Source organism: Sceloporus occidentalis, unplaced genomic scaffold (genome assembly GCF_023333645.1).
Source record: "Sceloporus occidentalis isolate IW3139 unplaced genomic scaffold, rSceOcc1.0.p SCAF_96, whole genome shotgun sequence".
NCBI classification, from domain to species: domain Eukaryota; kingdom Metazoa; phylum Chordata; class Lepidosauria; order Squamata; family Phrynosomatidae; genus Sceloporus; species Sceloporus occidentalis.
Genome location: NW_028317076.1, coordinates 1,254,997 through 1,268,153, shown reverse-complemented (window position 1 = coordinate 1,268,153; position 13,157 = coordinate 1,254,997). Strand labels below are relative to the sequence as shown.

Below are 13,157 nucleotides of genomic sequence, written 5' to 3'. Positions count from 1 at the left end.
GGACTGTGTGGGGAATGGCTCAGTTACAGACGCAACCATATCTAGGACTGAGGCTAGTGTATGGTTATGCTGAGCTGTATCAGAACAGGGGAGAGGAGGAGATACTTTAAGTGGCGGGAATGCATCAGTAAGCTGTAAAGTGTTGAGGTACCAAGAAAACATTATATTATGCAAAATCCACAACTGTTTTTAAAATAAAACTTACTTTAAACTGATACTAGTAATAAAAATGTATGAACTCCACTTTAAATATCTATTCAAAGAAAGACCTTCCTTTTAGACAACCTTTGTAAGGGTGGGAGCGAGGAAAGAGGGTTTAACTTCAACACAGGGCATTGTTTAGCCAACACTAATTCTAATATATAAGCTTCTTAGTGATAAAAAGTATCTCCACAACTACATTAAAGGCAGCCAGCCAGCCATTCTTTTAAATCAAGGATAAACTGCAATAGCATCTAAGGGCTTTTCCTGAATGCTAGATTCTTATAAAATCGTATCGTATCCCCTCCACAGCCCCATTCCACTTACAATAAAAAGTATAACCTGAAGGTCACATGCTGTTGTATTTGTGCATGCATAATTAACCCCTTCAGTCCCCTATGGACGTACCGGTTAAAATTCTAAAGCCATATTGGTCCAACAGCGTCTTTAGTCACATCTGATAACTTTCACATGTCATATTAGCTATTCAGGCCTTAAAGGCCTTCTCTATATGAAATAAAGGTAATAAACACATTTAAACAAACGGTAGCCACCATTTTAAAGAGAATAAAATGAAATTAGTTTATAATGAATCCTAGTCAACTTTAAAACAAGTGTGTCTCTGAGGGGCATGAAAGCTCCTGGTGGCACACAACGAAGCGCTGACAGAACAGAAGCTCTGCTCGATTTTGACTCGTCATGCTATTCCATCAACCTTGTAGCTCCTCCCCCAGCACCAAGCGCGTGCGCACGAGCAGTGCGTAAGCCTCCAGCGCGCCTCGCAGTGAGCGGAGTCATGATGGCGGCGGACAGGCCGTGCTAATGAGACAGCGAAATCACCGCCGCGACGAGGATTATAGATACGCGGGTATAGCTAGCCATTGACCCAGAGAGAAAAAAAACTGCGTAGGGAAAGTTTGCCTCAGCGGGCACGGACGCAGCCGGTGACGGGTATTACTGCACCTCAGAAGGGGATAAGGCGGTGCCACCCAGCCTACTTTACTGCAGAGTTTGGCAAGGCCCGAGGTCGGGGATAGTGACACCGGGGAAACACGGAGGGTACTACGTGACTGACAGGGAAGAAACCAGCAGCCACCATGCAGATCACCTTGAAAACTCTCCAGCAGCAGACCTTCAAGATTGAAATCGACTCGGAGGAAACGGTAATAGTTGCAGGCGGGTTGCGAGGGCTGGGAAAGAGGGGGTTCATTAACCGTGCAAGGATCGCACCAGTCGCAGCGCGCTTTAGGTTTAGTACAGGAGATGTGGCGGTGAAGGGCACAGTGGGTTGAATGTGATATATTGGGCCCCTCCACACCGCTGCCAAATACGACGGAGGTGCAAGAGTTAACTGTTTTGGAGAGGGGCGGGGTTAAAGCGCATGCATGTTAGGGGACGAGCTCGCGCGACAAGTGAACTGGTGAGCGTGCGCAAGATCAAATCACGTGCTGATTGGCTGGCAGCCTGAGGCGCGCGCTTCCTCGTGTTAAAGCGATTGTGTTGAGTAAGTAGCTGTAGGGCAGAGGGACTTAGGATGTCACGTGGTTATCTCCAAGGGATGCTTGAGGTCCATGTTTCAACTGGACTGTGTTCAGGATTTGACTTGGACGACATGGTTGTCCACAAAGTGAATACAACAGTCAAAAGATTATCACCATTTAGAAGTCCGCCTATAAATTCTCACATGCTATACCAGTGTTTTTTTGTTTTTTGCTATTTTCTGTAATGTTTACTCAGCAGCGAAACAAAAACTGGAAAAGTATAACTTTTGCTCTTGAACATTTTGAGTTTACTCGTATCCTGCCTGGAGCTGTGAAGGTATAATCCAGATACTGCTCTGGAGTCTTGCTCTTTATAAGTGTAAATGAGGGAAGGCCCTGGTTTCTTATTTCCGGGGTCAGGCAGTTGTTCTAGGCCAGGGGCGTCCAACGTGCGGCCCTCCAGCTGGTGCAGGACTACATCTCCCATACTCTTCAGCCAGCCCCTTAGCTGAAAGAGCATTATGGCAGATGTAGTTCTGCGGCAGCTGGAGAGCCGCACGTTGGACGTCCCTGTTCTAGGCTGTTGCATGATAGTGAGTCCAGAATTGGAATATGGATCGTGGTATAAATTGCTAATGCTACTCAGAGGTCTAATTAAATACTTCCTAGCCTTGTATGTGTGTCTGGGAGAAACGTTCTGCTTATTGTGCGCTAGTCCCTCTATTTCATGTACTGGCACCATAGCAGCCTAGAGTGCAAGAGACTGCTGGGTTAGTGTAAAGATATTTAAGGCCAAATCTGCTATTTTTAGTTTTTATACACACAAAAAAAAAAATATGATGCAATGGCAGTGTCTAATCCTCACTAAACTAAAACAGTACCGTTCATTACCTTTTCTCTGGTTGAAGAAGTATCATGGATGTATAAGAATGGCCTCAATAATGCACTTAACTAATATACAGCCTTGCGTATAGAACCAATATTGTTCTAAATGCAGTTATTTTTTCATCAGAAACAATTACCCCCACATCGCCTTAATCTCTTGCTGCTTGTATTTTTTTTTTTTCCACATCCCCGGAATATCATTTTAAGCACAATTTAAATACAATGGAGTAAAGGTTGATTCAGATTTATTTTTTTTTGCAGGGTGATAGCCTAGATTTGATAATATAACATGTTGAAGTATACATTTATTTAAAACTTACCGATTAACATTTTACATTTTGTTTGTCTCGTTTTTTTCAGACATGTAGAATGAAACAGATTGTTCTGATGTCACAGCAGCAATGAATTGTATAGTTTTATCTCGTTGTGTGTTCCTCAGCTTTGTCCTACCTGGAGGGCCCTTGCGCCTCCCGTCAAATTAATGACTGGTATATCGCCTAGTTTAATATATGGAAAAGTCCTAGCGGGCTATGGCGCCTAGATTTTTAGATCTGGTCTTGTTTATATCTATCTCTACGGACGTACCTTAAACTGGCTCCTAATGTCTCCAATAACTTGCAGATCCTTGTTTCATGACAATCTTGCTTTTCTTCTGTTGTCCAATAGGTCAAAGCATTGAAAGAGAAAATTGAATTAGAAAAGGGCAAGGATGCATTTCCTGTTGCTGGCCAAAAGTTAATATATGCAGGTACATCTCAAAAAACAACCCACGTAAATATGAAACAATATCCTGTAATTATTTTTATATTATATACTGTATAATTTTCATATTTCTTTTTAACATGGCTTTTTCATTTGCCATGATTTTAATCAGCGGTATTTCCGTAAATTGCCTGTAATGTGGTGTTTTTTTTTGTCATCACATTTCTTTTTTTAAGTTATGGACTGTTTACCCTGCAGCTATGTAGTATATGTGTTTTTTCATGTCATCCGCTGTAAGTCTGTAATCTGATGTTTTTACATTTTGTTTTATTTAAAAGGAAAAAAAAAACAACTTGTCATACTGTTCTTAATTTTTATACTCATAAATACATTTTCATGTTATCATAAAATAAATTTTTCTTAATTGTCCCACCAGGTAAAATTCTGAATGATGAAACAGCCCTTAAAGAATACAACATTGACGAGAAGAACTTTGTAGTGGTTATGGTGACAAAAGTGAGTTTCTGCACAGCTGTAATTTGTGCAAATGTGTGTTTTTTATTTATGCTGCTTAATTTTTAAAGTTGAATGATAGGTTTTTGTAAATGCTTCAGCAATTTTCTTATATTTTTATATATTTTATATTGGTAACCATTATGGTTATTATATGGTCACTCTTTAAACTTGTTTTAAAATATTTGAGACTATGTATACAAAATGATTCTGGCGCTAAGTGTCCTTTGCACTAGTGGCATGGTCCAAATATACCTCTGCCGTGCCATGCAGCAAAAGGAAAAAGCTTCCATTTTATTTGTGTTGGAAGTTACACACTTCTATTTTTTTCTTCATGTTAGTTCTGTTACTGAATTTGCGTAGATGGTGTATGTGTTCTGGACCTGTTACAAATGAACCAGTCTAATAAGCAGAATTTTCTACTGATAAGTAGAGTAGGTGAGGTTTTTGTTTTAGCGGTATGAACATTAAACTTTTCATAACCTGATCTACTTCTTTTTCTATGTAGCCAAAAGCAGCAACTTGTCCTTCAGCACCATCTCCAGCAGCATCCCAGCCATCCAGCACTGTCACACCAGCCCCAGCATCACCCCCGCGTACATACACGCCAATTGCACGAACCAATGCCCCCGTCCCTCTGCCTATTCCTTTTTCTGTTCCCACCATCCCTCCACCTCCTGAAGTCACTTCTGAACAGATGACAACCACGGTTTCTCAGGAAGAGAAACCTGAAGAGAAGACAGTAAGCCCACCAGAGACGGTGAACCCATCATCAACTGAGTGCAGGTGAGATCTTTTCATCAGGGAAACGCCACTTTAGTTAGCTAATATGGACTGATGTATGCATGTGTGTGTGTATGTATGTATATATATATATTAATGTATATTATACGTAGATACATATATCCTAGTGGCATAAATCTGAAAAAGCTAACCTTAGCAATATTTTGGGCAAGTAAAGTAACCCGGGACACTCTGAGTATTAGTAAAAAAATACTCTAACATGTTCTCTTTGGTATTAGTTCTAGTAGCAGTATACAAAGCATGCTGTAAATATAATTTCTTGAAGTGTCCTGATGCTGACGTTTTTTACGTTTTTGGCCATCTAAACGGGTAGGTTTACTGTGATAAACAAAAATTCTTGCATAATCACTTTTTTTTTTTTTTTTAAATACTTTTCGTATCTGTCATTCACTCATGACTCCTTGCTGTATCAGATAGCGTGTAAGAACAGGACAGTGATTATGCAAGAATTTTTGTTTTAATGTTACTTTTCCCAGGAATCTTTAGTAAAATACTCACTGAATGTTTATGAAGCTCTTAGATGTGAGTAAAGTTAAAAATTAATATATATTCTTACTACAGTTTACCAACTGATTCCTCACGGCCATCGATTTTTGAAGATGCCACAAGTGCTCTTGGTAAGTTTGGTAAAGCTAATGCAGTGTTTTGTAGATGCCTCAAAATAAGCAAAGTCTATGTACTGCTGTTTTACACCAATTGTTTTTGGATCAGAGCTCTGCTGCATGGCGAATTGTCTTTTCATTAAAAAAAACCCAACAACTTTGTTTAAAGTGTCCGTATGCTACAGTTAGACCTGTTGACCCCTTCTTTTTCCTTAGATGTAAATATACTGGGACTGCTACTATAGATGGCTATATATTTATACAGACTGTTTCCTTTCTAGATGTATAAAGCTCTTGCAATTTTATTTTTTTATGACAACATATTTATACAGTTCAGATTTAGACAGTATTGTGTTACCAGTTGGTGTAATACTAAAATGATCTTAAATGGCAAAAACTCCTTTATATTGCTTTAGTTGGGAAACTTAACAAATCCATACAAAACCCAATTCAAAAAAGCAAAGTATGCAAAAAAAAAAAAGCAATTTTGGCATTGGTATGTTTGTGTGCTTTTTGGAGCCTCCCTGCGAAAGAAAGTAAACAACTAAAAACTGGCAGTTCATTACAATGACCAATTATATTATATGGTGTGCTGCATCAATGTACTACTATGAATTCAGTAAATTTTTTGTTATCACAAATGAGGGACCCTTTTAAATGTAAATAGTCGGATTCAGCCTGCTGTGGTTTATTTGCTTGGTGCATTTTAATAACAGTAAACACTTATTCCTTACTCATTATGCACATGTTTGTATTTGATGCCACCCCTCATGTCTGTACACTCTTTTACAGTGACAGGTCAGTCTTACGAGAATATGGTAACTGAGATTATGTCAATGGGATACGAGCGAGAGCAAGTTATTGCAGCTTTGAGAGCTAGTTTTAACAACCCTGACAGGGCTGTGGAATATCTTCTTATGGTAGGTACTCAGATTTGATTCATGGGGCTACAAAGAACTGTCTGTCTATCTGTCTGGCTCTGCTTTAAATTACTTTATGTACCGGTTCTGTGCCTTCTAGTTATAGACAGCAATTTAAAGTAAAACATTTTGGGAGGGAGTAAACCAGATCAGAAATAGATTTGAGAGTGACCAGATATACCTCCTAGCAGGCCATATGGAGTAAAAATAAACTGAGGTTCTCATTTTACTTGGCCTTCAAGCAAATATTTGTTATGTTTTATTCTCATTATCACATCTGTTTAGGCCTTTAACTTCTATTTATGTATTTTTAGGGCATTCCTGGTGATCGTGAAGGTCAGGCAGTTGCTGAACCCCCTCAAACACTTACTACTCCTACTACACCTACTCAGCCTCTGCCAGTGGCTGCAGGTGCCGCAGCAACAACTACTACACCCACCACACCTTCAACTGGAGGTAATCATGTGCTTCCAGTACTGTACTGCTACACTAATGTGCTTCATATTAGGGCTGAAACAACTAATCGATAAAATCGATAATGAAAATCGTTGTCAACGATTTTCATTATCGATTAATCGAATAGATTTTTATCGATTTTAAAAAAAAGAGGTTTTTTTCAGAGCAAATGCTCTGAAAAACTCCTCTCCTTATATAATCCGACCTCAAACAGAGATCGGATTATAACACTAGAATCCAGATCCCCCGCAACGCTGCAGGGGACCTGGATTCTCCTCACTGTCGGCCGGTCTCTCACTTCCGTCTCTCTCCCCCCTCCCATCTGCCTCCTCCCCCCTCCCATACATCACTCTGCCTCTCTACCCGGCTCCATTACTGACAGGCACTTTCCCTGCAGCTTCATAGAAGCCTCAGTGTAAGTGAAGGGCAGTAACGGAGTCTGTCTGTGCGATGCAGACCCCCACCGGCTGACAGAGAGGATGATCCTCTCTGTCAGCCGGTGGGGGTCTGCATCGCACAGACAGACTCCGTTACTCACCTTCACTTACACTGAGGCTTCTATGAAGCTGCAGTGAAAGTGCCTTCAGTAACGGAGCCGGGTAGAGGGGCAGAGCGGTGTATGGGAGGGGGGAGGAGTCAGAGGGGTGTATGGGAGCCACCCTCCCACACACAACTCTGGCTCCTTCCCCTCCCATAAGGCACTCTGCCTCTCTACGCGGCTCCCTGGTGTCTTGTCAGCACCGGAGGTTCACAGGAGGCAGAGTGGAGTATGGGAGGGGGGAGGAGGCAGAGTGGAGTATGGGAGGGGGGGAGGAGGCAGAGTGGTATATGGGGGGGAGGAGCCAAAGTCATGTATGGGAGGGGGAGGAGGCAGAGTGGAGTATGAGAGGGGGGAGGAGCCAGAGTGGTGTATGGGAGGGGGAGGAGCCAGAGTGGTGTATGGGTGAGTTATAGTGGTGTATGGGGGGTATTATGAATTTCAGGGCATATAGGCATATCAGGGGGCATAAACATATCTGGGGGTAAAAGGTATCAGGGGGCTCAGTGGCATATAGGGGGTATAAGGCATATCAGGGGGGCATAAAACAAATCTGGGGGTAAAAGGTATATCAGAGGGCTCAGTTGCATATCACTGGCATATAAGAGGTATAAGGCATATATGGGGGCAGAGTGGCAAGCTGGGGGTCAGATGTGCATAACTGGGGGCAGTTTGGTAAATAAAAAAAAATGTAAACAAGACTTTTCTCAGTTTTTATTAAATATGAAAAATAGTTAACATATGAATTAATATTTACTAATAACTTTGTATTGAAACCTAGTTTGAGAAACACTGTGTTTGGGTTCTTGTAGCTTTTATTATTATGTCAGTAAAATAAGGTGAATAGCGAGAGGCTATTGCAATAAAGAGATGAAAGTGTAAATTGTACGTTTTTTATTGCAATTTTTCTTCAATTTAAAATGTATTTTTTTTATCCGATTAATCGACAAAATAATCGGCCAACTAATCGATTATTAAAATAATCGTTAGTTGCAGCCCTACTTCATATCATATAAAACAATACATTACACTGATACATTTTAAAATGTTGAATTTCACAAATTTGTTAGCGCTCATAGTGGTCCTATGCATTTTACACTATCTTTGAGTGTTTGCCAAAATTTACAATGCTTTTGTTAGAAAATGGCTGTTATGTCACTGAACCATTACAAAGACATGTATCAGCCGTCCAGATTGTTCATATTGATCTGGCTGGGATCAGCTATTGTATGTCTCATATGAAACTTTCTGATTTACAAGCAAGATGGTTCAATATAATTCATAAATTGTGATTTATTATCTGGAAATTCCATTTCCATGGTGGCACCATATTAGGGCAGTAACACGATAAAAAGTAAAAACTCCCCAGTGTAATTAAAATGTACTCGGAAATATGAATGCGAAAACAATTTATTGGGTGGTTAAAAAATGTGCCACCAAGGAAAAGGAATTCATAGTTAAGAAGTCACAATTTCCTTGCCATTCTAGGCGGCACCAGGATAGAATTAGCGAGAAAGAGAGGGCAAAACAGCAGCCTTACGGACTCAATTGCCAAACTTGGAATCCTCTGAAGAAAGGAGGTCAAGCCTGTTAGTGCCTTGTGAATTTATGTACACTTTTCCAGGTAGCTGCTTTGCATATGGTCGATTCACACAAGCTAGTTCAGCCGAGGCGGTAGAGATTGCTTTTGTCAAATGTGCCTTCGGACCAGAGGGAGGTTCTTTTCCTGCCAATAGGTAACATTCAGAGATGACAGCCTTGATCCATTGGCCTACTGGAAACTCTTGAAACCTTTATTCCATTCCTGACTCCTGCAGAGAGAAAAAGGGAGTTCAACTTATGGCAAGGTTCTGAACGAGACAGATATCCGGCGAATGTAATTGCTCTTCCTTAGCATCTCTAGGATTTGAACAGAATGCTGGCAAGATTATTTTCTGTTCATGGAAGTTGCATGGAAGTCAGAAACTACCTTAGGTAGGAACTCCGGAGGTAGCACTGTAACAACTCCATCATCAGGGAATCCGAGAAAAAGTTTCTAAATTAAGATTGCCTGGAGCTCACAAACTCTTCTGTGATGTAATTGCCACCAATAAAACAGCTTTTTATGTAAGGTTTCAGAGAAACTCCCTACAAAGAACAATTGCTGAACGACTAGATTCAGATGCCAGGGCAGAACCGATGGGGATGACGTCTGGTGATGGCTCTGGACCTACGGTTGATCAGCAAGATGGAAATCCATGCAAGTGCTCAATGCCTCAACTTGTACTTTTGGTGTAGCAGGTTTTAATCTGGCATCAAATATCTTCTGTGGGAAATCCAGGACTTGAGGAATTGATGGATGAAAAATGCTGGATCATTGGGAGAATGACTCTGGGATGGCTCCCTGAAGCAAGATAGCTCTTCTTGCTGGCAGAGGAAGATGCTGATCTGCTAGGCAAATCAGAGCAATCCCAGTTGGTCAAAAGGAAACTGGAGAGAGGTCTTATGTGAGCTAAGAGCCTATGGAACAGCATAGCCGGACAAAGTCATCAATCCCAGAAGCGACACAATGCATCAGATGGAGAGTCCGTTGCAGGAATTACTGGAATTTGTCTATAGGAAGAAAGGTCTTCTGATCTGAGTCCAGGATCATGCCCAGAAAAATCCTTGGTCTTGTCAAGATGAGACAGAAGACGCTCTATAGTAGGTGCAGGTATCAGCTAGTCGTCTACATAGGAATAACTTTTTTATACCTTCCTGTCTGAGGAATGTCATAACTGCTGATACCACCTTTTCAAATATGCGAGGGGCAGAAGTAATGCCAAAGAGAAGTGCCTGAAACTGGAGATGCAAAATGCCAGTTCCACCAAAGCTCCCTTCTGGATACTGGTGAAAGCACCATTGCCTGCGCTGTGGGATGGATTGATTCAATGCCTGCATTGGTGGTACGGCTGGTATCTCTAGGTGCAGTTAACCATAACCTCACAGCATGGGAGGCCAAGGCAATGGCAAGTGAAGGGCTAAAGTTAGCTGCTGCCTCAAAGGATCTATTCCCCAAACCCTCAGTGTTCTTATCTATGAGATCCTTGAAGTGCGATGCATGGTATAGTAGTCTTTCTTGTAGCTTTGGCAGCTGAGGCACCTATCGTAGAAGCTTCGCAAAGATCCTTAGTACTTGAGGTCAAATGGAAAAAAAACTCTTAATCCTCTACACAATCTGTGCCTTGATAATAAACAAGAATTAGACTGTGGCCTTACTGCCTCTTCAGTTACCATTTGACTACTGCACATCTCATGCAATTCTTGGAGAATATTTGGTTGCAGAATGCTTTGTGGCCTTTTCTTCCTATAAAGTATTTACGCAGTATCTTTGTTCAATCTGTAGAATATCTCCTGAAAATTGAGAATGCTCCAGGAAATATTATTTTTGATTATATAATTTGCCTTTCAATCAATCATTCTCCATAAAAATTTGGGATAGCTAATTTCTTTTCGTGTATTAAAACAATGTCCCTAACGTGTTTTCACTTTCGTTCACTGCACGTGTTGCAATGTTGTTTGATCTTCACTCCGTTTATTTGATTTATCAAATCTTACTGTGAGGTGCTTAGCATCTTGGATTTTATGAATGCTGTTTTTTTTGTTTGTAGGAAACCCACTTGATTTCTTGCAGAATCAGCCTCAGTTTCAACAGATGAGGCAAATAATTCAACAGAATCCTTCTTTGTTGCCTGCACTGCTACAGCAAATTGGACGCGAGAATCCCTCTCTATTGCAGGTAATTTACTTTGTCAAAATGAATATTAAGCAATAAGCACACAACATTCTGGGTAGCATATGCAAATAAGGTTCACAATGGCAGCCATTAACATCCACTTTAAACATAGATCCCTTAAGAGCAAATGTCTGCTGTATTATTTAGACAGAGCTCAGGAAAGAGTTGCAGTCGCCAGATCACACTTGTGGGACGTCTGCTTCGTCCTAAATGGGACTCTTCGGCATACGGTTGTGATACTGGCTTAATACTTTAGGCTTGGAGAAGCAAAAGAAAGTTTATGATGGAGTAAAGGTAATTGAAAACCCTTCCGCTTAAAATCAGTGGGGTAGCAGAAGCATTATTAAACCGTAATCTACACCCACTAGACAAGCCAGAAAGCTTACCCCCCCCCCCCCCATCAGAAGTCTTGTGGCGCTGCCGCGATCACAAGGGAACGAGGGGTTCCTTGTGCTCGGCGTGCTAGTGTAGCCACGCCAAATAGTGGAAAGGGACAACATTGAACGGCTCTAGATGAAGTATGGGATATATGTATATATACATTTATATAGTAAGATATTGATTGCATTAAGAGGAAATATTCACGTTTTTATTCCATTTGTTTTAACAGCAAATTAGCCAACACCAGGAACAGTTTATTCAGATGTTAAATGATCCAGTCCCTGAATCGGGTCAGAGTGGAGGTGGCAGTGGTGGAAGAGGAGTAGTAGCTGAGGCAGGAAGTGGTCATATGAACTACATTCAAGTTACACCTCAGGAAAAAGAAGCTATAGAAAGGGTAAGTGTTTCTCATAGAGTGGTGTTGGAAAGCTAAGAAAAATTTAATAATCATTTGGATTAAGTCACTTGTGATTGGATTTTAACCTTGTAATCAGAATGGTTAGGCATGCTATTGTAATAACTTTAGTAATAATAAAAAAGGGCACATGACACAATACCAACAGGACAGCAGCCTGAAAGCAGGTACATGTTTTGGTTTAAATTAAACCGCATTTTTTTTTATTTTTTATTATTTTGTGTGTCTGAACACATAGTATATACGAATTCAATAAACCTGTTATTTGTTTATTCCCCTGCTTAATGTCCTTCATGGGCATATGCAGGGGTCAAGATGACCCCTGATTTATACCTACATCCAGGGGGTTTTTTTTGTCAGCAGCATGCACTTTTGCATGAGATCAGGCTGTCTAAAAGAAAGCCTGGACTCTCCCCTGTCAGCAGAAATCAGAATTGCTGACAGATCAAGTGTAATGGCAAGAGCTTGAATTCCCAATCACATGATCTGGCATTCCTTTCAGGTCGATGTCTGTCCAGACCATATTGGTATCTGTTTACTCTCTTTGATAGCTGATTACAGGTACAACAGAACAACAGAGCCCTGCCTATTGATCTAAGTGTTTAGAACTGGGTGGGGGGGATAGATAATGGAACTGTAAAAGTCACCGTGATAACACTTGCCAGCATCCCCAAAGATCTATATTCATAATTCACAGGGAATAGTGCAAACAATATAGCATACAATCTGAGAAGGAATGGATGTGACCCTTTAAACTATTTCTTCATTGTACTTTAATCAGGGAATGTTGCCAAACAAATCAGTTATATTGTTCAGCAACAGCATCTACTCTGTAGTAGATATCCTATGCAAAATTAAGGTGTTTTTTTTTCCATACTAGCACCAATAATTGTTAATTTTTTATTACTTGATTAAGGCATTAAACTCTTATTTTTTTCTTTCTAGCTAAAAGCTCTAGGATTTCCAGAAGGACTGGTGATACAAGCTTATTTTGCCTGTGAGAAGAATGAAAATCTGGCTGCCAACTTCCTCCTACAGCAAAATTTTGATGATGATTGAAAAGAAGAGACTATATTTTTTATCTCGCTTCACACCAGTGCATTACACTAACTTTGCTCACTGGATTTACTGGGATGATTTTGGGCTCATATCCACAATAATTTGGTGTACGGTAGAAAAAAAAAATGGGAGGGGGGGGTGGGGTTTTGGGGAAGTAATGGAGAAACTAGAACATGAAATTAAAAACTTAAATCTGCTTTAATTGAGCAGTTATTGAAGTCAGACTGTATTATGAAGAGAAAAAGAGAAAAAAAAAAAAAAATATACAACGAAAATACAGCTTCAGCAAGCATTTATTCCTTAAGCACCATAAGATATATTCTCTAGATCTCTCCTCTTTATTAGCCTACTTATATCCAGAATTTTAGTGTAATGCCCTGCTTCCTTTTTTTTCTTTAACTTAAACTTTGGTGTTGAGAGTAAGCCCTTGCTAACAGGGAAAATTG

The 13,157-nt window shown here is 40.4% G+C and overlaps 1 protein-coding gene across 1 annotated transcript; it reads left to right on the top strand.

The window, feature by feature from the left end:
• The first annotated feature begins 1,298 nt into the window (after positions 1–1,298).
• Positions 1,299–12,711, top strand: LOC149284254 (lysine-specific demethylase RAD23B-like). The gene is made up of 10 exons (XM_089496947.1): positions 1,299–1,364; positions 3,234–3,315; positions 3,706–3,785; positions 4,291–4,568; positions 5,148–5,203; positions 5,981–6,108; positions 6,423–6,564; positions 10,732–10,859; positions 11,467–11,634; positions 12,598–12,711. Exons 1-10 carry the CDS (start codon positions 1,299–1,301, stop codon positions 12,709–12,711), a joined length of 1,242 nt encoding a protein of 413 aa, XP_089353073.1.
• Positions 12,712–13,157: the final 446 nt, after the last annotated feature.